Source organism: Hyperolius riggenbachi, chromosome 9 (genome assembly GCF_040937935.1).
Source record: "Hyperolius riggenbachi isolate aHypRig1 chromosome 9, aHypRig1.pri, whole genome shotgun sequence".
In the NCBI taxonomy this organism is placed as follows: Eukaryota; Metazoa; Chordata; class Amphibia; order Anura; family Hyperoliidae; genus Hyperolius; species Hyperolius riggenbachi.
The window spans coordinates 67,415,288-67,437,336 of NC_090654.1; the positions used below are offsets into that span (position 1 = coordinate 67,415,288).

At 48.4% G+C, this 22,049-nt stretch overlaps 1 protein-coding gene across 1 annotated transcript in view; it reads right to left on the reverse strand.

Moving 5' to 3' along the window:
* DOCK3 (dedicator of cytokinesis 3) overlaps positions 1 to 22,049 on the reverse strand; it is a 377,696-nt gene that overhangs the window by 173,210 nt on the left and 182,437 nt on the right. Inside the window, 5 exon segments of the mRNA XM_068252991.1 lie at positions 5,185 to 5,266; positions 5,395 to 5,546; positions 12,437 to 12,478; positions 13,765 to 13,849; positions 17,563 to 17,711. Of these exon segments, the coding sequence (XP_068109092.1) occupies positions 5,185 to 5,266; positions 5,395 to 5,546; positions 12,437 to 12,478; positions 13,765 to 13,849; positions 17,563 to 17,711 (510 nt within the window).

A 22,049-nucleotide genomic window follows, 5' to 3' on the forward strand; every position in this document is an offset into this window, starting at 1 on the left:
CTGGTTTAGATAGACCATGGCACCTAGTGTGTTGGTACCACGGCTGTAAAAAAAAATTTGAACCAGGCTTATTAGTCAAGATGGAGCCAGGAGGTTGTGGTGGTAAAGGGTGGTAAGACAGGCATAGTGATTTCCAGCCACTTCATGTCCCCCTCTTGCCAACAACAGGGGCCAGGAATTCACCAACCACCCAAGCCTGGTTTATTTTGATAAAAGTCAGTCTGTCCACAGACTGGGTGGACAGACGAGAGCGCTTCTCGGTGACCTCCCCACCGGCTGCACTGAAGCACCTCTCGGACAGCACACTGCGCCAGCTCACTCCAAATATCCAGGTGCTTGACCCAGTAATCCAAGGGGTCCACAGGGGTGTCACTGTCAAGCCCGCTGTAAGACCCCATGTAGTCTACCACCATCCGGGTCAGGCGCTGGTTCTGGCTTTGAGAGCCAGATGCTGCTGCAGGCACCTCCTTAGTCGGCAGCTGTACCGGCGTGGCATAGAGCGCCTTTGTGAGGAACAGCAGGTTTGTTGGGCGCCTGCTGCTGATGGACGCAGACACCTGCTGCTGTGCTGGCTTGACTGTGCAGCAGGGGGGTGGAATTCTGGGGGAAGGCTTCCTCCAAGCGCCGAACCAGGGACAGCTGCAAGTCCCTCATTCGGCGCACAGGGTCTCCTCCTGCAGGCAGGAGCTGATGCAGCTTCCCCTTCAGCCATCGGTCCAGCATCAGGGTGATCCAGATGTCCTCCCGAGCACGCATCTGCTTCACCCTTGGGTCACTGCGCAGGCACTGCAGCATGTGCGCTGCCATGGGGAAGAGGGCTGCCATCTCTGCTGACACATAATCATCACCCCCAGAGCCAACAGTGCTGTCCTCCTCTGATTCCTGAGCCTCCTCCTGCTCTCTCCACCCCCGCACCACTGTAGCTGCACTCGGCTGTGCCTCCTCATCCTCAAGCTCAGGGACCTCCAACTCCACCAACTCCAAGTCCTCCCCCTCCTCCTGCCGCACAGAGGTGGACTGTGCAGGTGGCTGCTGCTCCTGCTGGATCAAGGCTGTCTCTCCCACTTCCAGCAGAGCATAGAGGGCCTTGTCCAGCATGCACACCATGGTCACCCACTCACACAGCGACGCATGGTCCCAGCTGCTCATGTTGGTGGCCTCCAGGAAAGGTGCCAGCACCAAGCACACCAGCTGCATTTTTCCCCACTCAGCACTGAGGATGATGTCCGGGAGGTGGGTGGTGCCGGTCCCGAACACTGTGGTGTCGGCGGTGGCTTTGGCCAGGTACTGGTTGACGGCCTGCCTCTGTTCAACCAGACGTTTCAACATGGCCAGGGTGGAATTCCACCGTGTTGGAACGTCTATGATAAGACGGTGCCGTGGCAGGTTCAGCTCCTTCTGCACACCTTCCAGGGACACTGAGGCACCACCCGAGCGGCGGAAATGACCCACCATTTTCCTAGCCTCTTTCAAAAGTGTGTCCATCCCCTGGTAGGTGCTCAGAAATTTCTGCACTACCAGGTTCAGGACGTGGGCCAGACAGGGGATGTGGGTGAGGTCTCCCCGGTGGATGGCAGCAACCAGGTTGGCCCCATTGTCGGACACCACTTCTCCGACTCTCAGGACTCTGTGGGTCAGCCAACTCCTCTCCTGCTCTTGGAGTTTGACCAGGACGTGGTCTGCCGTCAGTCTGTGCTTCCCCAGGCTGACCATCTCCAGCAGCGCTTGGCAGTGGTGGGCCTTCACACTGCTGCTGAGGCGGAGGTGTTTGGCGGCGGCGGGTTCGCCGGAGGGTGGAACCGGATCAGAGGAACCTGCTGCACTTCCCCTGACCCTGCTGCGGGGTGGCACCACCCACTGGATTGCTGCTGTGCCTGATGCTGCTCTCCTCTCCTCACCCCCTTCCGCCAAACTGACCCAGGGCGCGTTGAATGAGAGGTCCCGGCCTGTCCCAAACCGGCTTGACCATGAGTCCATGGTCACATGGACCCGCTCACCCACCGCATGGTCTAGGCCACGTTGCACATTGGCCATCGCGAAGCGGTGCTGGGATGGCCGTGTGTGAAAAATAATGCCGGCTCGGAATTGGCCAATCCGGCGCGGCGCACTGCAGGAGCGAACGCATGTCGCTCGCCTCCTGCATGAACGAGTATGGGAGGAGCTGGGAGGACATGGCCCGTGCAAGCAGGCCGTTCAGCCGGCAGATGCGACGGCTGCCAGGAGGCTAGCCCTGACCATGAAGGACTCGCTCAAAAGGTGGCATTTTTTACTTGACCGGGAAGAGGTGGAGGAAGCAGAGGAGACCACTGAGGACTGGCTGTCTGAACAGGCCTCAGTGTCGGCAGGAGTGGCAAAGGGGGTTCTGGTGGTGCTTTTGGTCGGAACACTGCCAGCGCCAGCTTCCTTCAGCCTCTTGAACTCCTCATGCTCGTGATGATATTTTTTGGCCAGACGGTTGATGAAGCTGGAGGTGCCGTAGTTGGAGGGGTTACAACCTCTGCTCAGCTTCATCTGGCACATGTTGCAAGTGACAAACTGGCTGTCCACTGAGGGCAGATCAAAAAACTGCCAGATTGGTGGTTGGAATTTCCTCTTACACTCTGAATGGGCTGCTGCTGCTGTTTTTCTCCCTGCGGTGGTAGGGGCCTGGGGTTGAGTGGTGCGGCTGCTGGTAGCGGCAGAAGATGAAGCAGCAGGCTGTGGGTCCCGCATTCCACGCCCACTGCTGCTCCTGCCAATGTCAGCGATGCTGATCCTCCGTGCCAGACCCACCGACGCATCCTCCTCCTCAGACTCAGAGCTAACATCCCCCTCCTGTGGATGGTAGTCATGGTCCTTTATCTCGTCATCATTATCAGCATCATACTCCCCCTCCTCAAACAATTGCTGGGATGTTGATGACCCCCCAAACTCCTCTTCTGCTGACACATCAGGCAACAATCACCGTCACCATCCAACTCCTCCACATACCCTATTGCGCCCAGAATATCCTCCTCAAAGTCAGTGGTAACAGCCCTGATTGCGCTTGTGGTGCCTGGACTAAAGAGCGCGCTGACTGAGGGTAGGCTGCCCGCTGAGGTCGAAATGATGAACGACGAGTCCCCATGCACTGCTGGGCGGCTGCTGCTGCTCCTGCGAACAGGAGTGGTGGTGGGGGTGGAGCTCTCTGTTGTAGAGCCGGTGGTGGCCTGCTCATCCACCATCAGCTGCATCACAGGCTCGGCGTCTTTCTCCTCCAATTTGCGCCGCCGACCCTGCTGAAAAATGGCCGCTACACGCTGCTGCGCCTCTGCGTGGCTAGTGGATGAATGGACACTGAACTGCTAACGGTGCCAGCAATGTTCCCTCTCTTCTTGGCCTTGCTGACCTTCCCCCGACTGCCAGTGCCAGCAGACATAGTACAAGTTTGTGTGATGATGATGTCACCAGGTGGATGTGGGGTACTTGCACTTTATTGAAATCGGTGTTGGACTTTAATGAATCAGCACGGAGTGACAGACAGCAGAGTAGAAGACAGTGTGCACACTAACTATCTGTCTGCCTATCAGTCACACACGCTGACACTCAGCAGCACAGCAGAAATGCAGTAATCTGTAGTAGTAATCTAACACAGACAGTACTACTTTAACAACTAACAACTTGCACTTCAGTACTAAATAACTACACAATAACACAGTAATCCTATTCCCTAACCTATACTGTAGCTAAGGCTAATAGCCCAGGCCTGGCCTGTGTGCACAAACAGCACACACAGACACCTAACGAGCTGCAGCAGCACAGAGACTGTCACACGCACTAACTAAAATCAAAATACAAGCTAGCTAACTAAACAATAAAAGAGTGTATAGTACAGGTGTTTATGTGCAAAAACGCTAGGTTTTCTCACAGTAGAAAGCACTTGCTTAGCCAAACAGCACGGGAGATGTCTCTCAGTGAGCAGTCACAAGAAAGGACTATTTTCTCATCAGGGCCGCCACTGTATATATAGGAGGGGCTGGCCAGAGTTACCCTCTGTGATTGGTTGCTAGGGCTTCTGCTGGGAGCCCTCTGATTGGACTCCATCTCCATGGTTACAGTATCCGGACTCGGATATCCGACGGATATCCGACCAGATATCCGACCAGATATGCGGATTGCGGATAAATATCCACATAGTGCTATTCGGATTTGCACAAAAATCCAGAATCCAAATACAGGTTCGGATAGCGGAAAAAGTTCGGATTATCCGGGTAGTTCGGATATCCGGAATCCGGATGAGCACCACTTTGCACATGGTAAAACGTCAACAAGCAGAGGAGCCACCATAGTCTCTGCTCCATTACGTTTCGCATTGCAATCAAACGCTTTGTTAGGTCACAGCATGCCGCTTGTGTTCTTTGTGTAGAATAAAGCAGGAAGTGATCCCAGCAAATCAGAGCTTAGAGCATCTACTGCATCACCTGATCAAACTGACTGCATGCTTCTCCATGAGTTCTGCTGTACATGAGCAAGCCTACATGTTACCACAGTTACACGTTACAGTGAGGCTTGCTGAAAAGTTAAAAAAGTATTTTTTGCGGTCATATACTGTACAATTATACAGAAAGAGCTTTCACTAAGGCAAAGGCCAGCAACTTTTGCCACCTTAATTGCTAATTTAAGTTAGACTACATTCTCAGTGATACGTTGCGGCATAACAGCCATTTTGTAACCTGTCTTGCCGCACTGCAATGCACCTCCTTTGCGATGTTCACATTGTGGCGAGTGTACTATAGCGGCATGCGGCATCGAAACGCACCACATGCAGTGTGTTACCACAAAACGGTGAATCTTAATTTTCATTGGCTGTATGCTTGACAGTATATGATGCAATGCATGGATAACATGCGGCGCCACTTTTCTGATCCATTGCATTGCACTGCTGCTGTGGTAGGAAACACAACACAACAGCCACTGTGAACCTATCCTCAGGCTTTCACTTATATTGTCCAACCGGCTTGAGAAATCCATAGTAAATCAGAATAAATGAGCTGTTTGCTGGGTGTGGAGGCCAAACACAATAAACTGCTCTCACAATAGTAACACACTCACAAAAGGCTGTATAAAGTGCATAATTTATTCATTTTAGTACTTCAAGCAATCAGTAAATGGATACTCTTTTCTTAAAAACTTAAAAGGACACTTTGCTATCTGGAGTAGACATACCGTGAACAGTGCAGACAGTCGCTCCGGCTTTTCAGGGTTCCTTAGACCGCCGTTCTTGTTGAGTCTTACCATGAACCTCTCACTGGGAACAGAATACAGACATTGTTAAGCCCCTTTAGGGCTAGAGTGGTGAAGGATATATGGGTGTCACATATAGAGGAGGACAAGGATGAGGTGGAGGATAGGAAGCAGCAATGGGATAGAAATCACCTGATCTGACGGGTCTCTTTCATGTCATATAGTGAGAAGAACAGGTCCACATCCTCACCAATGTTGCTGTGTGTGAAACTCTTGAGGTTGAGGAGCAGGTGGTGAGGCACCGGGGCACGAGGCTCCTTGTGACGTTGCCTCAGGGTATCCGCCTAAAACAGGACAACAGATCACCCAACATCACACACGCTTCTGGAGAATTCTTGTACCCTGCAGATTCACCTCCCAGTCTTGTATCACCACCCCAAACCACTTATACTCTGCGCATATCCACTTCCCAGTCTTGTATAATTCCCTTCAACCCTCTTATACCCTGCACATCTGCCTCCCAGTCATGTATCACCACCCCAACCCACTTATACTCTGCGCACATCTTCCTCCCAGTCTTGTATCATCCCCTCCAACCCTCCTATACCCTGCACATCCACCTCTCAGTCTTGTATCACCACCCCAACCCTCTTATACCCTGCACATCAACCTCACAGTCTTGTATCACCACCCCAACCCTCTTATACCCTGTACATCCACCTCTCAGTCTTGTATCACCACCCCAACCCTCCTATACCCTGCACATCCACCTCTCAGTCTTGTATCACCACCCCACCCCTCTTATACCCTGCACATCCACCTCTCAGTCGTGTATCACCACCCCAACCCACTTATACTCTGCGCACATCTTCCTCCCAGTCTTGTATCATCCCCTCCAACCCTCCTATACCCTGCACATCCACCTCTCAGTCTTGTATCACCACCCCAACCCTCTTATACCCTGCACATCAACCTCACAGTCTTGTATCACCACCCCCAACCCTCTTATACCCTGTACATCCACCTCTCAGTCTTGTATCACCACCCCAACCCTCCTATACCCTGCACATCCACCTCTCAGTCTTGTATCACCACCCCACCCCTCTTATACCCTGCACATCCACCTCTCAGTCTTGTATCACCACCCCAACCCTCTTATACCCTGCACATCCACCTCTCAGTCTTGTATCACCACCCCAACCCTCCTATACCCTGCACATCCACCTCTCAGTCTTGTATCACCACCCCAACCCTCTTATACCCTGCACATCAACCTCACAGTCTTGTATCACCACCCCAACTCTCTTATACCCTGCACATCCACCTCCCAGTCTTGTATCACCACCCCAACCCTCTTATACCCTGCACATCCACCTCTCAGTCTTGTATCAACACCCCAACCCTCTTATACCCTGCACATCCACCTCCCAGTCTTATATCACAAACCCAACCCTCTTATACCCTGCACATCCACCTCCCAGTCTTGTATCATCCCCTCCAACCCTCTTATACCCTGCACATCCACCACCCAGTCTTGTATCACCACCCCAACCCTCTTATACCCTGCACATCCACCTCCCAGTCTTGTATCATCCCCTCCAACCCTCTTATACCCTGCACATCCACCACCCAGTCTTGTATCACCACCCCAACCCTCTTATACCCTGCACATCCACCTCCCAGTCTTATGTCACAAACCCAACCCTCTTATACCCTGCACATTAACCTCCCAGTCTTGTATCACCACCCAACCCTCCTATACCCTGCACATCCACCTCCCAGTCTTATATCACAAACCCAACCCTCCTATACCCTGCACATCCACCTCTCAGTCTTGTATCACCACCCCAACCCTCTTATACCCTGCACATCCACCTCCCAGTCTTATATCACCACCCAACCCTCCTATACCCTGCACATCCACCTCTCAGTCTTGTATCACCACCCCAACCCTCTTATACCCTGCACATCCACCTCCCAGTCTTATGTCACAAACCCAACCCTCTTATACCCTGCACATTAACCTCCCAGTCTTGTATCACCACCCAACCCTCCTATACCCTGCACATCCACCTCCCAGTCTTATATCACAAACCCAACCCTCCTATACCCTGCACATCCACCTCTCAGTCTTGTATCACCACCCCAACCCTCTTATACCCTGCACATCCACCTCCCAGTCTTATATCACAAACCCAACCATCTTATACCCTGCACATCTTCCTCCTAGTCTTGTATCATCCCCTCCAACCCTCTTATACCCTTCACATCCACCTCCCAGTCTTGTATTACCACCCCAACCCTCTTATACCCTGCACATCCACCTCTCAGTCTTGTATCACCACCCCAACCCTCTTATACCCTGCACATCCACCTCCCAGTCTTGTATCAGCACCCCAACCCTCTTATACCCTGCACATCCACCTCCCAGTCTTATATCACAAACCAAACCCTCCTATACCCTGCCTGCACATTTCCCTCCAAGTCTCGTATCACCACCCCAACCCTCTTATACCCTGCACATCCACCTCCCAGTCTTGTATCACCACCCCAACCCTCTTATACCCTGCACATCCACCTCTCAGTCTTGTATCAGCACCCCAACCCTCTTATACCCTGCACATCCACCTCCCAGTCTTGTATCACCACCCGAACCCTCTTATACCCTGCACATCCACCTCCCAGTCTTGTATCAGCACCCCAACCCTCTTATACCCTGCACATCCACCTCCCAGTCTTATATCACAAACCAAACCCTCTTATACCCTGCCTGCACATTTCCCTCCAAGTCTCGTATCACCACCCCAACCCTCTTATACCCTGCACATCCACCTCCCAGTCTTGTATCACCACCCCAACCCTCTTATACCCTGCACATCCACCTCTCAATCTTGTATCAGCACCCCAACCCTCTTATACCCTGCACATCCACCTCTCAGTCTTGTATCACCACCCCAACCCTCTTATACCCTGCCTGCACATTTCCCTCCAAGTCTCGTATCACCACCCCAACCCTCTTATACCCTGCACATCCACCTCCAAGTCTTGTATCACCACCCCAACCCTCTTATACCCTGCACATCCACCTCTCAGTCTTGTATCAGCACCCCAACCCTCTTATACCCTGCACATCCACCTCCCAGTCTTGTATCACCACCCCAACCCTCTTATACCCTGCACATCCACCTCTCAGTCTTGTATCACCACCCCAACCCTCTTATACCCTGCCTGCACATTCCCCCCCAAGTCTCGTATCACCACTCCAACCCTCTTATACCCTGCACATCCATCTCCCAGTCTTGTATCACCATCCCAACCTTCTTATACCCTGCACATCCACCTCCCAATCTTGTATCACCACCCCAACCCTCTAATACCCTGCACATCCACTTCCCAGTCTTGTATCACCACCCTAACCCTCCTATACCCTGCACATACACTTCCCAGTCTTGTATCACCACCCCAACCCTCTTATACCCTGCACATCCACCTCCCAGTCTTGTATCACCACCCCAACCCTCTTATACCCTGCACATCCACCTCTCAGTCTTGTATCACCACCCCAACCCTCTAATACCCTGCACATCCACTTCCCAGGCTTGTATCACCACCCTAACCCTCCTATACCCTGCACATCCACTTCCCAGTCTTGTATCACCACCCCAACCCTCCTATACCCTGCACATCCACCTCTCAGTCTTGTATCACCACCCCAACCCTCCTATACCCTGCACATCCACCTCTCAGTGTTGTATCAGCACCCCGACCCTCTTATACCCTGCACATCCACCTCCCAGTCTTATATCACAAACCCAACCCTCTTATACCCTGCACATCCACCTCCCAGTCTTGTAACACCACCCAACCCTCCTATACCCTGCACATCCACCTCTCAGTCTTGTATCACCACCCCAACCCTCTTATACCCTGCACATCAATCTCACAGTCTTGTATCACCACCCCAACCCTCTTATACCCTGCACATCCACCTCCCAGTCTTGTATCACCACCCCAACCCTCTTATACCCTGCACATCCACCTCTCAGTCTTGTATCACCACCCCAACCCTCTTATACCCTGCACATCCACCTCCCAGTCTTATATCACAAACCCAACCCTCTTATACCCTGCACATCCACCTCCCAGTCTTATATCACAAACCCAACCCTCTTATACCCTGCACATCCACTTCTCAGTCTTGTATCACCACCCCAACCCTCCTATACCCTACACATCCACCTCCCAGTCTTGTATCAGCACCCCAGCACTCCTATACCCTGCACATCCACCTCCCAGTCTTGTATCACCACCCAACACTCCTATACCCTGCACATCCACCTCCCAGTCTTGTATCAGCACCCCAACCCTCTAATACCCTGCACATCCACCTCCCAGTCTTATGTCACAAACCCAACCCTCTTATACCCTGCACATTAACCTCCCAGTGTTGTATCACCACCCAACCCTCCTATACCCTGCACATCCACCTCCCAGTCTTATATCACAAACCCAACCCTCCTATACCCTGCACATCCACCTCTCAGTCTTGTATCACCACCCCAACCCTCTTATACCCTGCACATCCACCTCCCAGTCTTATATCACCACCCAACCCTCCTATACCCTGCACATCCACCTCTCAGTCTTGTATCACCACCCCAACCCTCTTATACCCTGCACATCCACCTCCCAGTCTTATGTCACAAACCCAACCCTCTTATACCCTGCACATCTTCCTCCTAGTCTTGTATCATCCCCTCCAACCCTCTTATACCCTTCACATCCACCTCCCAGTCTTGTATTACCACCCCAACCCTCTTATACCCTGCACATCCACCTCCCAGTCTTGTATCAGCACCCCAACCCTCTTATACCCTGCACATCCACCTCCCAGTCTTATATCACAAACCAAACCCTCCTATACCCTGCCTGCACATTTCCCTCCAAGTCTCGTATCACCACCCCAACCCTCTTATACCCTGCACATCCACCTCCCAGTCTTGTATCACCACCCCAACCCTCTTATACCCTGCACATCCACCTCTCAGTCTTGTATCAGCACCCCAACCCTCTTATACCCTGCACATCCACCTCCCAGTCTTGTATCACCACCCGAACCCTCTTATACCCTGCACATCCACCTCCCAGTCTTGTATCAGCACCCCAACCCTCTTATACCCTGCACATCCACCTCCCAGTCTTATATCACAAACCAAACCCTCTTATACCCTGCCTGCACATTTCCCTCCAAGTCTCGTATCACCACCCCAACCCTCTTATACCCTGCACATCCACCTCCCAGTCTTGTATCACCACCCCAACCCTCTTATACCCTGCACATCCACCTCTCAATCTTGTATCAGCACCCCAACCCTCTTATACCCTGCACATCCACCTCTCAGTCTTGTATCACCACCCCAACCCTCTTATACCCTCCCTGCACATTTCCCTCCAAGTCTCGTATCACCACCCCAACCCTCTTATACCCTGCACATCCACCTCCCAGTCTTGTATCACCACCCCAACCCTCTTATACCCTGCACATCCACCTCTCAGTCTTGTATCAGCACCCCAACCCTCTTATACCCTGCACATCCACCTCCCAGTCTTGTATCACCACCCCAACCCTCTTATACCCTGCACATCCACCTCTCAGTCTTGTATCACCACCCCAACCCTCTTATACCCTGCCTGCACATTCCCCCCCAAGTCTCGTATCACCACTCCAACCCTCTTATACCCTGCACATCCATCTCCCAGTCTTGTATCACCATCCCAACCTTCTTATACCCTGCACATCCACCTCCCAATCTTGTATCACCACCCCAACCCTCTAATACCCTGCACATCCACTTCCCAGTCTTGTATCACCACCCTAACCCTCCTATACCCTGCACATACACTTCCCAGTCTTGTATCACCACCCCAACCCTCTTATACCCTGCACATCCACCTCCCAGTCTTGTATCACCACCCCAACCCTCTTATACCCTGCACATCCACCTCTCAGTCTTGTATCACCACCCCAACCCTCCTATACCCTGCACATCCACCTCTCAGTGTTGTATCAGCACCCCGACCCTCTTATACCCTGCACATCCACCTCCCAGTCTTATATCACAAACCCAACCCTCTTATACCCTGCACATCCACCTCCCAGTCTTGTAACACCTCCCAACCCTCCTATACCCTGCACATCCACCTCTCAGTCTTGTATCACCACCCCAACCCTCTTATACCCTGCACATCAACCTCACAGTCTTGTATCACCACCCCAACCCTCTTATACCCTGCACATCCACCTCCCAGTCTTGTATCACCACCCCAACCCTCTTATACCCTGCACATCCACCTCTCAGTCTTGTATCACCACCCCAACCCTCTTATACCCTGCACATCCACCTCCCAGTCTTATATCACAAACCCAACCCTCTTATACCCTGCACATCCACCTCCCAGTCTTATATCACAAACCCAACCCTCTTATACCCTGCACATCCACCTCTCAGTCTTGTATCACCACCCCAACCCTCTTATACCCTGCACATCCACCTCCCAGTCTTGTATCAGCACCCCAGCACTCCTATACCCTGCACATCCACCTCCCAGTCTTGTATCAGCACCCCAACCCTCTAATACCCTGCACATCCACCTCACAGACTTTACTTTGGCCCCCCCAAAAGTATAACAGGCAGAGGACCAAAACAACAGTCAGGCCAGTAGCTTGTTTCTAAAGGCAGTCAGCAATGGCACCTTCCATTTTCATATCTCTTCATATTTCCTAAGTGGGACTTTGTATAAATAATTATTAAATATAAGTGCCCCTAATTTGTAAAAAGTATAGTTCAGGACCATCCATGGAATACGTTTCATTGTATGTTAATCAGATTGTTTGTTTTAAGATCAGCCCATTTACAGGCATACCATACCAGGTTACCCAGTTAACATTCCCCTTTATAAACATGATAGTGTATTATTGTACGGCCTGCTCTGTACAATCAGTATGTTCAGCCTCCTGGAAATAGGCCATATCTATTAATATACATTCCATGTCTCAGGTCAGCGCAGTTCTTGCGCTGTGAAGCGGTTGCCGCGCAGCAGGAGCTCGCAGATCTGCCGCAGACTCTGTCAAGTGAAATTTTATTAGGAATGATAATGGCTTCCTGGCCGCCTGGTGCGCCCTTCCTGTCATTTATTCCTCACCCCCTCTCCCGCTCCTCTTCTGCCTCCTCACCTGGTTGGTGCTCTGCTGAACGCTGTGCCGGCTCGACAGATGCTGCAGAGAAAATTATACACTGTCAGTGTAACACATCTCATTTCCATATCAGCCCCGACCATGTGACGTCACACAATGGCTTAAAGGACATCTTCGGCCAATACAAGGTTTTACTTATGGAGAGAGTGGGGGGAGGGGTTAGAATATTTGTCAAGCTTTTATTGATAGCTTTTTTCCACAGTACTTTTCCATTAGAAACCTATATATATATTATAATACTTACCTGAGGAAATGTGGCACTATCCCCATTCTGCAGTAACTGACTTGCTTACCAGAGATTTATTCTACTTCCTTCCCATTTGGATGACACCATCTTGCTTGTGATTTGCACCATGCACAACATTTTAGCAAAACTGTCCATTCCTTCTCTCTCTGCACATTGATACCATCCTTTTATAGGCAGTCTTTGTTAAAGGACCACTATTGCGAAAAAACGTAAAATTTTAAATACAAGAAAACACAAATAAAAAGTACATTTCTCCCAAATGTGGTATAAATTACCTTTTGCCGACATTGCTGTGACTTATTGTAGGTAGTAGAAATTTGAAAGGTTTTGGAGTAGCCCATCTCCTCATGGGGGATTCTCTGAGTTTTGTCTATTTTCAAAAGCACTTAGTGAATGGCAGTTACTCAGAACAGTGTGCAAACAGGTAGTTGGGGAAGGGGGGGGGGGGGGGGGTTGCATCTTTCTATAGATCCTGTCCAGGAAGTACTTTTGTAAAGAAGAAATGAAATACTGAGAATCCCCCATGGGGAGATGGATGAAAACCTGTCAGTTCTGTGGGATTTCTACAAACTATTGTAACTGACAGCAACATAGGAGAAAAGTAATTCTTAGCTCATTTTACTCTGCAAGGAACATACTTCTTATTTGTATGTTTTTACATGTATTTTCAATTTTACAATTTTTCACAATGGTGGTCTTTTAAAGGGAAACTACATTTTCACCAAAAGGTGCTACACACATATATCAGTGCTCTGCAAGTTAATAGTATATACAGTATAAGAGTATCTGCATTTCTAGAGGGTTATGCAGAAAGTAACAATCATTTTCTTTTAAACGTTATTTGTTTTATTTCTCCACATACGGTAATTATCTCCTTTATACAAGCTTTTTTGCATTCTCTTTCTTCCACTTTTTATAAATTCTCAGTAAAACACCATCAAAACCTGTATAGACTATTACACATTAATGCAAGGAGAAAATTGAATTGTCCCATTCAGCTTGTAGTTTGTTAGCTGGAAGATGTACAATAAGCCAGCAGTGACTTAGATCATCAACTCACCATCTTGTATAGGTCAGAGACGCTGATCTGGTCAGAGTCTACAACCTCAAACTCCTTGCGGGGGACTAAGTCCAGACCAAGGTGCCTGTGGTAAAGGGGAAAGAGAATGGATGAGAAGAAAATTCTTAAGAATCAATCACCTAACAGTTAACTCTATCCCACCGCTAAGGCTCTGGTGTTGAGATCTTGGTGTCCCCGAGTTCCCAGCTATGCAAACCTGGTGTACCCTGGCCTTCCCCTGCTGAATTTTTTATATTTTCAATTAAAGGACCACTGCAGTGATAAAAGTAAGCAGTTAAAATCTGACAGAACGGACAGGTTTTTGACTATTCCACCTCCTCATGGGGGATTCTCAGGGTTTTCTTTATTTTCAAAAACATTTCCTGAACAGCGGTTGCTAAGTTTAACTGCCAAAATAGTGTGCGAGTAAGTAGTGTGGCTGGCTGATATTTTACTATTTTGGCACTTATGCTGTCATTCAGGAAATGCTTTTGAAAACAGAAAACAAACTTGACAAACCCCCATGAGTAGATAGACTAATCCAAAACCTGTCAGTTATATCATATTTTAAATGTTTACCTTTTTTCGCTGTAGTGGTCCTTTAATTTTACATTTATATAATGCTGTGAGAAGAAAACAAAAGTCTCAAGGTGTGTGGGAGCACCCAAACTCCAAATAGAGTAGGACCTACAAGAGGGCTCCCAAAAGATAGAGGAAGCCAAAGGGTAAGTCATGGCAACAAACACTGCCTAACACTTATAGTAAGAGACAAGGGTGATAGTTCTTGAATTGCCTGCAGCTTATGATACAATCGGTTAAAGAATTACTGCGGCCTAAGGGGTGCTGTTCTCAGCTGGTTTCAATCTTTTCTATCTGGCAGGACACAGCAAGTGTGCCTGGGCACGCACTACTCTAATCCAGTGCCAGTTACTTATGGAGTCAAAAATAGTTGTGTGCTATTACTGTTACTCTTTGCAGTCTACATGCTCCCACTGGGAAAAATAGTCTAGAACTAGGCCTAGGATACCATTACTACACAGACAACAAACAACTGTATCAGTCCTTCAAGCCTGGCTCACAAGACCCATCAGCATCTATCAATGCTTGTCTAGTTGAATTACAAAATTGGTTGAACACCAGCTTGTTGAGGCTGAACTCTGACAAAACTGAGGTGTTGGTAGTAGGCCGTCCGCACATGATGGCTAAAGTCCAAAAGTCTCCCAACTTCAAACTAGCAATTGGGTAGTTGCCTTGCAGTATAAAGATTTATAAGACTCTGCGAAACCTGGGGGTGATCCTGGATGGAAAGCTAACACTCAGCAGATATCAGATGTGTCAAATCCTCATTCTTCCATCTGACAAATATAGTGAGAATTAAACACCTTTTCCCAGCTGGAGACCTACTCTTGTTTCTGCATTTGTATCCTTCTTCCTGGACCACTGCAACGCCCTGTTCATCGGATCCCCAGATAACGTTCTGCACCCCTTACGACTAGTACGGAATACAATACAATAATACAATACAATAACATTTGTAAAGCGCTTTTCTCCCATAGGACTCAAAGCGCATAGCTGTGTCTCAGATTAATACAGGGTTTCAGGCTGGGTTGTGTTACAGAGGAGATAGTCAGATGTTCATGAATGCCAGACTGAAAAGGTAGGTTTTCAGTTTAGACTTAAATGTTTCCAGGGATGGGGCTGTCCTGATTGAGTGTGGCAGGGAGTTCCAAAGTGTAGGGGCAGCATGACAAAAGGCTCTGTCTCCAAAGGTTTTGAGGTGGACTCTGGGGGTGACCAAGGTGTTACGTCCTTTTGATCTAAGATTGTGGGGGGTGTGATGTAGTTGCAACAAGTCCTTCAGGTATCCAGGGCCCAGATTGTGCAAGGATTTGAATGTCAGTAAGCCAATCTTAAACAGAATTCTCCATTTTATCGGTAGCCAGTGGAGTGAGCTCAGGGTTGGTGTTATGTGGCAATGGCGGGGTTGGCTCGTTAACAGCCTTGCGGCGGCATTCTGTACTAATTGCAGGCGGCGTAAGTCTTTCTTATGCAGGCCTGTGTAGAGGACGTTGCAGTAGTCTAACCTTGATGTGACGAAGGCATGAACTAGGGTTGGAAGATCCTCTGAAGGAATTAGGTGTTTAATCCTTGCAATATTCCTTAGGTGAAAGAAGGAATGTTTCACAACAGCTGAGATTTGATTCCTGAAGCTTAATTTCCCATCAATCAGTACTCCCAGGCTGCGCACACAGTCTGAGTTGTTCAGGTCTGAGCTCCCTATCCTTAGCGGTGTTGGTTGAGACTGGAGCTGCTTTGCTGTTGAGCCCTGGCCCTCGATAACAAGAACCTCAGTTTTGTCAGCATTAAGTTTTAGCCAATTATTATTCATCCACTCCTGAAGCTCAGCTAAGCATGCGTTTATTTGTGGAGTAGGGTCTGTGACGTCAGGTTTGAATGACAAATATAGCTGGGTGTCATCAGCATAGCAATGATATGTCAGGCCATGTTTTTGTATGATTTCTCCAAGTGGCAGCATGTATATGGTGAACAGTAAAGGGGATAATATTGCGCCCTGAGGTACACCGTATTTTAGTGGCACAGGGTTGGAGAGGAAGGGCCCTAAGGCTACCCTTTGTGTTCTGCCAGCCAGGAAGGAGTTGAACCACCGGAGAACAATGCCATCTATGCCACAGTACTCTTGTAGCCTGTTGAGTAAGATTTCATGATCGACTGTGTCAAAAGCCGCTGAGAGGTCGAGCAAAATCAGGATGGAACATTGACCCTTGTCTCTTGCAATGAGCAGATCATTGCAAATCTGGGTGAGGGCTGTTTCACAGCTGTGATATTTCCTGAAACCAGATTGAAGAGGGTCAAGGATGTTGTTTCTGGAGAGCCTGGCTTCAAGTTGGAGGTAGACAGCCTTTTCAATAACTTTTCCCAGAAAGGGGAGGTTTGAGACAGGTCTGTAGCTGTTTAGAGCACCTGGGTCTAAGGATGGTTTCTTGAGTAGAGGCCTGACGATTGCTTCTTTCAGAGTAGAGGGAAACCACCCTTCTTGTAAGGAGCCGTTGACTATTTTGTGGAATGCCGGTGTAAATAGTTCAGGGCATTTCAACATGAACTTAGTGGGGCCAGGGTCCAGATCGCAGGTAGTCTGGCGAAGGTTTGAGAGGATATCCAAGATGTCTTTTTCAGTGATTACCTTAAAATCAGACCATGGTGGTAGGCTATTTTTGCACCTGTTATATGGCTCTGCATGGGTTTCTGGGGCTGTGAATGCAGCAGCCAGACTCCTAACCAATGCCCCCCGCAGCTCACACATCACCCCAGTACTGCAAACTCTTCACTGGTTGCCAGTAAAATGGAGAATCCATTTTAAGATCTGCCTGGTGACATTCAAGGCTCTAAACCGCATGGGACCCAAATACATAGCGGATCTGTTGGAGCTATATGCCCCTCCACGCACCCTCCGCTCTGCAAGTAAGACAAATATGGCTATTCCCAGGATCCACTAAAAACATTTAATGCACAGGCTTTTCCTATGCAGCCCCTACTCTATGGAACTCACTTCCATAATCAGTGTGAAAAGCTCCTTTTCTGGATAGCTTTAAGAAAAGGCTAAAAACTCACCTTCCTGAGCCTTTGAGACTGCATAACGCAAGGTCACAGCGCTTTGAGTCCCCAGGGAGATAAGCGCTATAAAATACTATTATTATTATCATCCCTGAAATATGGTTTCTTGGTGGGTTGACCCCAAACATCATGAGAACAGATGACAGACTCTGCCTGGATACTCACTCATTGCCCCAGTCCAGACGGACAGTCAGATGACGCTTGACCTCTCGTGCCTGGTCTTGAGTTAGGTGACCTGACAGCAGCTGCCTGCGCAGGTCAATCACCTCGTTCATTACATGTCGCAGCTTGTAGAAGAGGTCCACCTTGTGTTTCTGGTATACAAGAGTAGGAGTGAGGGATGAGCAAGAAAGTGAGGGAGCATAGGGTGTGGAGAATGATAACCATTGCAAAGAAGGGAAGATGGAGAAGAGACAGGTGCAGCGGGGGAAGAGGAATTGGGGGAGTAAATGATTGGTGCAGGAAAAGTTAAGGGTGGTGGTGGGGGGACAGGGTTTGAAAGCATGAGTGATGGAGAAGTAGAGGGTGTAAATAGGAGTGGGGGTGAGAGAGAAAGGGTAAGAAAAACGTTACTGAGAAAGATACATAGGGAGAGGTAATACAAGGCTATTAATCATCTTCATTTACATACAGACATGTGTCAGTGAGGGCACACAGGTATGTACAATGAATGGAATCCAGAGACTGAGGAAATCATTTACCAGTAGGACCTGCAGGAACTGGTTTACTGAGCCTACAATATAGCAATTATGTCATTAGGAAAATTCCATTTTATAATGTGTGTCAACCTGTTCTCTCCTCAGTACCTTAAAATTTCTTCCGACAATTACCGTCTCTCGGTGTATTTCTAATAATAGCCGCCGGTGAACAGCTCGTTCCAATAATTCGTGCTTTGCTATTTTTTACTCCCATAAGTCAGTGAATTAGCGTCCTTCACAGAATCCTCTGCTCATCCCATTGTCACCCAATGTGCAGCCAATGACCCCTTCCACTTATTCCTGACACCAGCTAATTGCTCACTAATAAAACAATTCTAATAAAACTTTGTTCCCTTTCTGACAAGCATCTTTTCCTTTTACCAGATTCACAGATTGCCCATTAAGCTCACGGTAACCCAGAACTCCTAGGAGTGTGTAAGGGGCTGAAAGAGACCAAAAAGCCCTCTGACTGAAACGCTATGCAAAGCAGAAAAAACTTGCCTTCTTCAAACAGAAGGTATTTGCAATTGTTCAGGTTGGAGTAAGCTGTGAGGTCTCCCACAATGCATCACTGCTGAATATGCAAACCACCCCTTTGTTGTCAGTGAAAGCCAAACATATCTTCAGTAACGCTTTTACCAGAAGACTTATTTTTGTGGCTTAATGGTGTAATGTGTTTGTATTCCTTTTATATTGTACTAGCAGACCGGCCACCCTGACAACCCGCCTCCCCTCCCGCCCGTGTCTGGCAATGCTGCTCACATGTCAGCAAGCATACGCACGCTCCACCCCGCAACCCCCCACCTCCCTGGCCCCTCCTGCCCTAACGGCCGCCCGTGCTGCACATGCGCAGTAGCGCAAAAGCACCGACACAGGGACAGGAGGGGACGCAAGGACACAGGGGTTTTATACTATAGGATATGCAGCAGCCTTTATGTGCAGACAGTTACAATTCACAGACTGGAGTAGGGCCTGGCCGAGGCAGGGGTGAGAGAGACACCAGCCTTGTCTCTCTCACCTACAGTGGTGAGTAGAGGTTAGGTGGGTGCATTGCAATCAATGCTGCCATGGCCAGGAACAAATGTAAAGCAGACACTGATTGCCCTGCACAGCCTAATCGCAATCATACTCTGCTGTCCGTATGCTGATCAGACTAAGCTGCTGGTGTCACAACTTGCGTGTGTGATCAGTACAGAGTTCCCCTTTAGCTCTAGTCTTCTTCCTAAAGGTGCATACACACATCCAATTTTGATTGGCCAATCACTGATCAATTTTACCACCTCCTTGTAGTACGAGAGCCAACTTTAGACAGATTGTGTCGTTAAAGAGGACCTAAACTTTTCCTTAGGAGAGAAGGAAAACACAGAAAAACGTACCCTGTTTGTATTTAACATACTGTCTAATTCTCCCTTATTTAGAAGTAATAAATCATTGTAATTTGATCTGTGAACTCTGTCTCATCTGTGCCATGGTGTGCCAGACAGGTTATATGTAAACACAGGAGGTATGTGCTTCCAGAAAACCAGGAAGTAACTACAAAGCAGCATATTATGCTGCTACTCATTTTTTAGAGAAGAGAGGAAGTGCTGGGTTTAGGACTGCTTTAAGCGCTCAAACTACATGGAAGTGGTAAAATAGTCCAATCATTGGCCAATCAAAAATGCATGTGTGTATGCATCCTTAGACTCCTTAGAAAATTAAAGAGACACTGAAGCGGAAAAAAATTATGACATAATCAATTGGTTGTGTATTACGGATAATTACTAAAAGATTAGTAGCAAAGAAAATATTTTTATTTTCAGGTGTATATAGTGTTTTTATAACATTGCATCATTCTGTAATATTTGCAGTTTACACACTACTCAGCATTCTAAATGTTTTTACAGAGCAATCTTGTGAACTATTGACCTGTCCTCTGGACATACAATGACTGACAGTTGAGATAACAAGCTTCAAAAGACAGAGCTCTCTGCAACTTTCAAAGTGGAGCTCAATGGCTTTTTTGCATAGATAACAACTGGAGTTTCTAAACTCTTCCTGTGCTGGAAACAAGATTAGACTTATGTCTCTGCTCCTAATGTTTTATTTCTTAGCTGTACTACACATACAAATCATTGTGTCATATTTTTTTATTGCTTCAGTCCTTTAAGAGACAACAAGACTGTTGTTTAACTAAAACCAGGTCCCTGTACAGACACAGGCCAGCTAGTAGGGTCTTAAAACAAATAAGATTGCCATGCATTGGCCTCAAAAGCATTTTATTCTTATCAGACATATCGAGACACCAGATCCTTTTGCAATACACATTTTTCAATCCACACGTTTGGATTGAACAGGGAATGCCTGTTTATGTGTTATAGTTACAATTCCATATTCCTACTTACATTAAGTGTAACATTAACATAATGTCAAGTGCAACCGATGAATTGTAGTAAAGTGTACCTTTTCAAGATTAAGTTTAATTCTGACAAATATGGCACAATGAATTATTTCAATTCTCAAACGAACGAGAGATGATATTAATGTTTCATATCTACATGGAGGAAAATGATTTTATTTAAATAAATTGGGTAAATCAAAGTCAGTGGAAATGACACAAATATTTACAAACTGCATCTCTATCTATTTGGAATGGATATCCGTTTCCGAGGCTAAAGACCCCTCCCTAATGGTCTGATGCTGTAAAGACCATTTGCCCATGCCATGAATAAAGAAAACCTGTAACGAAAAAAACTCCCCTGGGGGGGTACTCACCGTGGGGGGTAAGCCTCCGGATCCCTTTGAGGCTTCCCCTGTCCTCCTCGGTCCCACGGCGGCAGCGATAATGCTCCCCGAACAGCGGGGATGTAAATTACCTTCCCGTCTCCAGCGCAGTAGCAGTATCGGCTCTCCGCTCGGAGATAGGCAGAAATAGCCGATCGCTGTCAGGCCGCTCTACTGCACAGGCGCAAGTCTCCTTTTCTCCTATCTCGGTGCGGAAAGCCGCAACAGCGCCACCCGCTGTTTGGGGTGCTCTACTGCGCAGGCACAAATCTCCTTTTCGCCTATCTCCGTGCGGAGAGCCGCAACAGCGCCCCCGCTGGAGCCAGGGAAGGTAAATAAATCAGCGCTTATCAGCGCTTGTCAGGTTTGTTGAGGGAGGATTCTGGGACACTTCGGCGGAGCCAGTGCTGGACTGCTTGCAGCTACAGGGGAGGGGGAAGCCTCATTGGGACCTCCCGAGGTGAGTACACCCCAAGGGAACTTTTTTTGTTACCGATTCTCTTTAAGGCCTGTACCCACCTTGCGATTTTACCAACGATTTTCCCTACGACTGGTGATTTTTTGAGCGACGAGGGGGCGTTTCTGCAATTTCACGGTGTGCGTACAGACGCACGATCATGCAAACGTCACTTAGCGTCACACGATAACGACTGTCACAGCTGATCGGATCTTTAAGATCCCCAATGACTCCTGCACAAAGTACCGTGATCGCTTGAAGTCGCACATACCTGCCAGCCGGAGGCTGGATCGGGGGAGTACTCGTTGTCAGGGAGACACTGAATCCATCTTCCTGCATCGTGAGGTGAGTATGTAGCTTAAGGCAAACCTGAACTGAGAACTTACTCTCTGCTCTAAAACATACGCAACAGCATAATAACCTTTAAAGAAAAACATGGAGTGGAGGTTACTATACCCTCAGCTATAGTAACCTCCACTGGCCCCCAGCTACACTGATTCCCACTGCCTCCAGCTATAGCAATCCCCACTGCCCCCCAGCTACAGTAACCAGTACCTACTCTAATCCCCACTACCTCCAGCTACACTAAAGGTCCAGGTTAATAACATTGTAATAAGGCAATAGTCCAATAATCAACTAAATCCAGTGACATTATTGAGAATGCATCCTATTCATTCACTACAGACCAGCGACATCACTGACAATGCAGCCTATCTATTCACTAAAGACCAGTG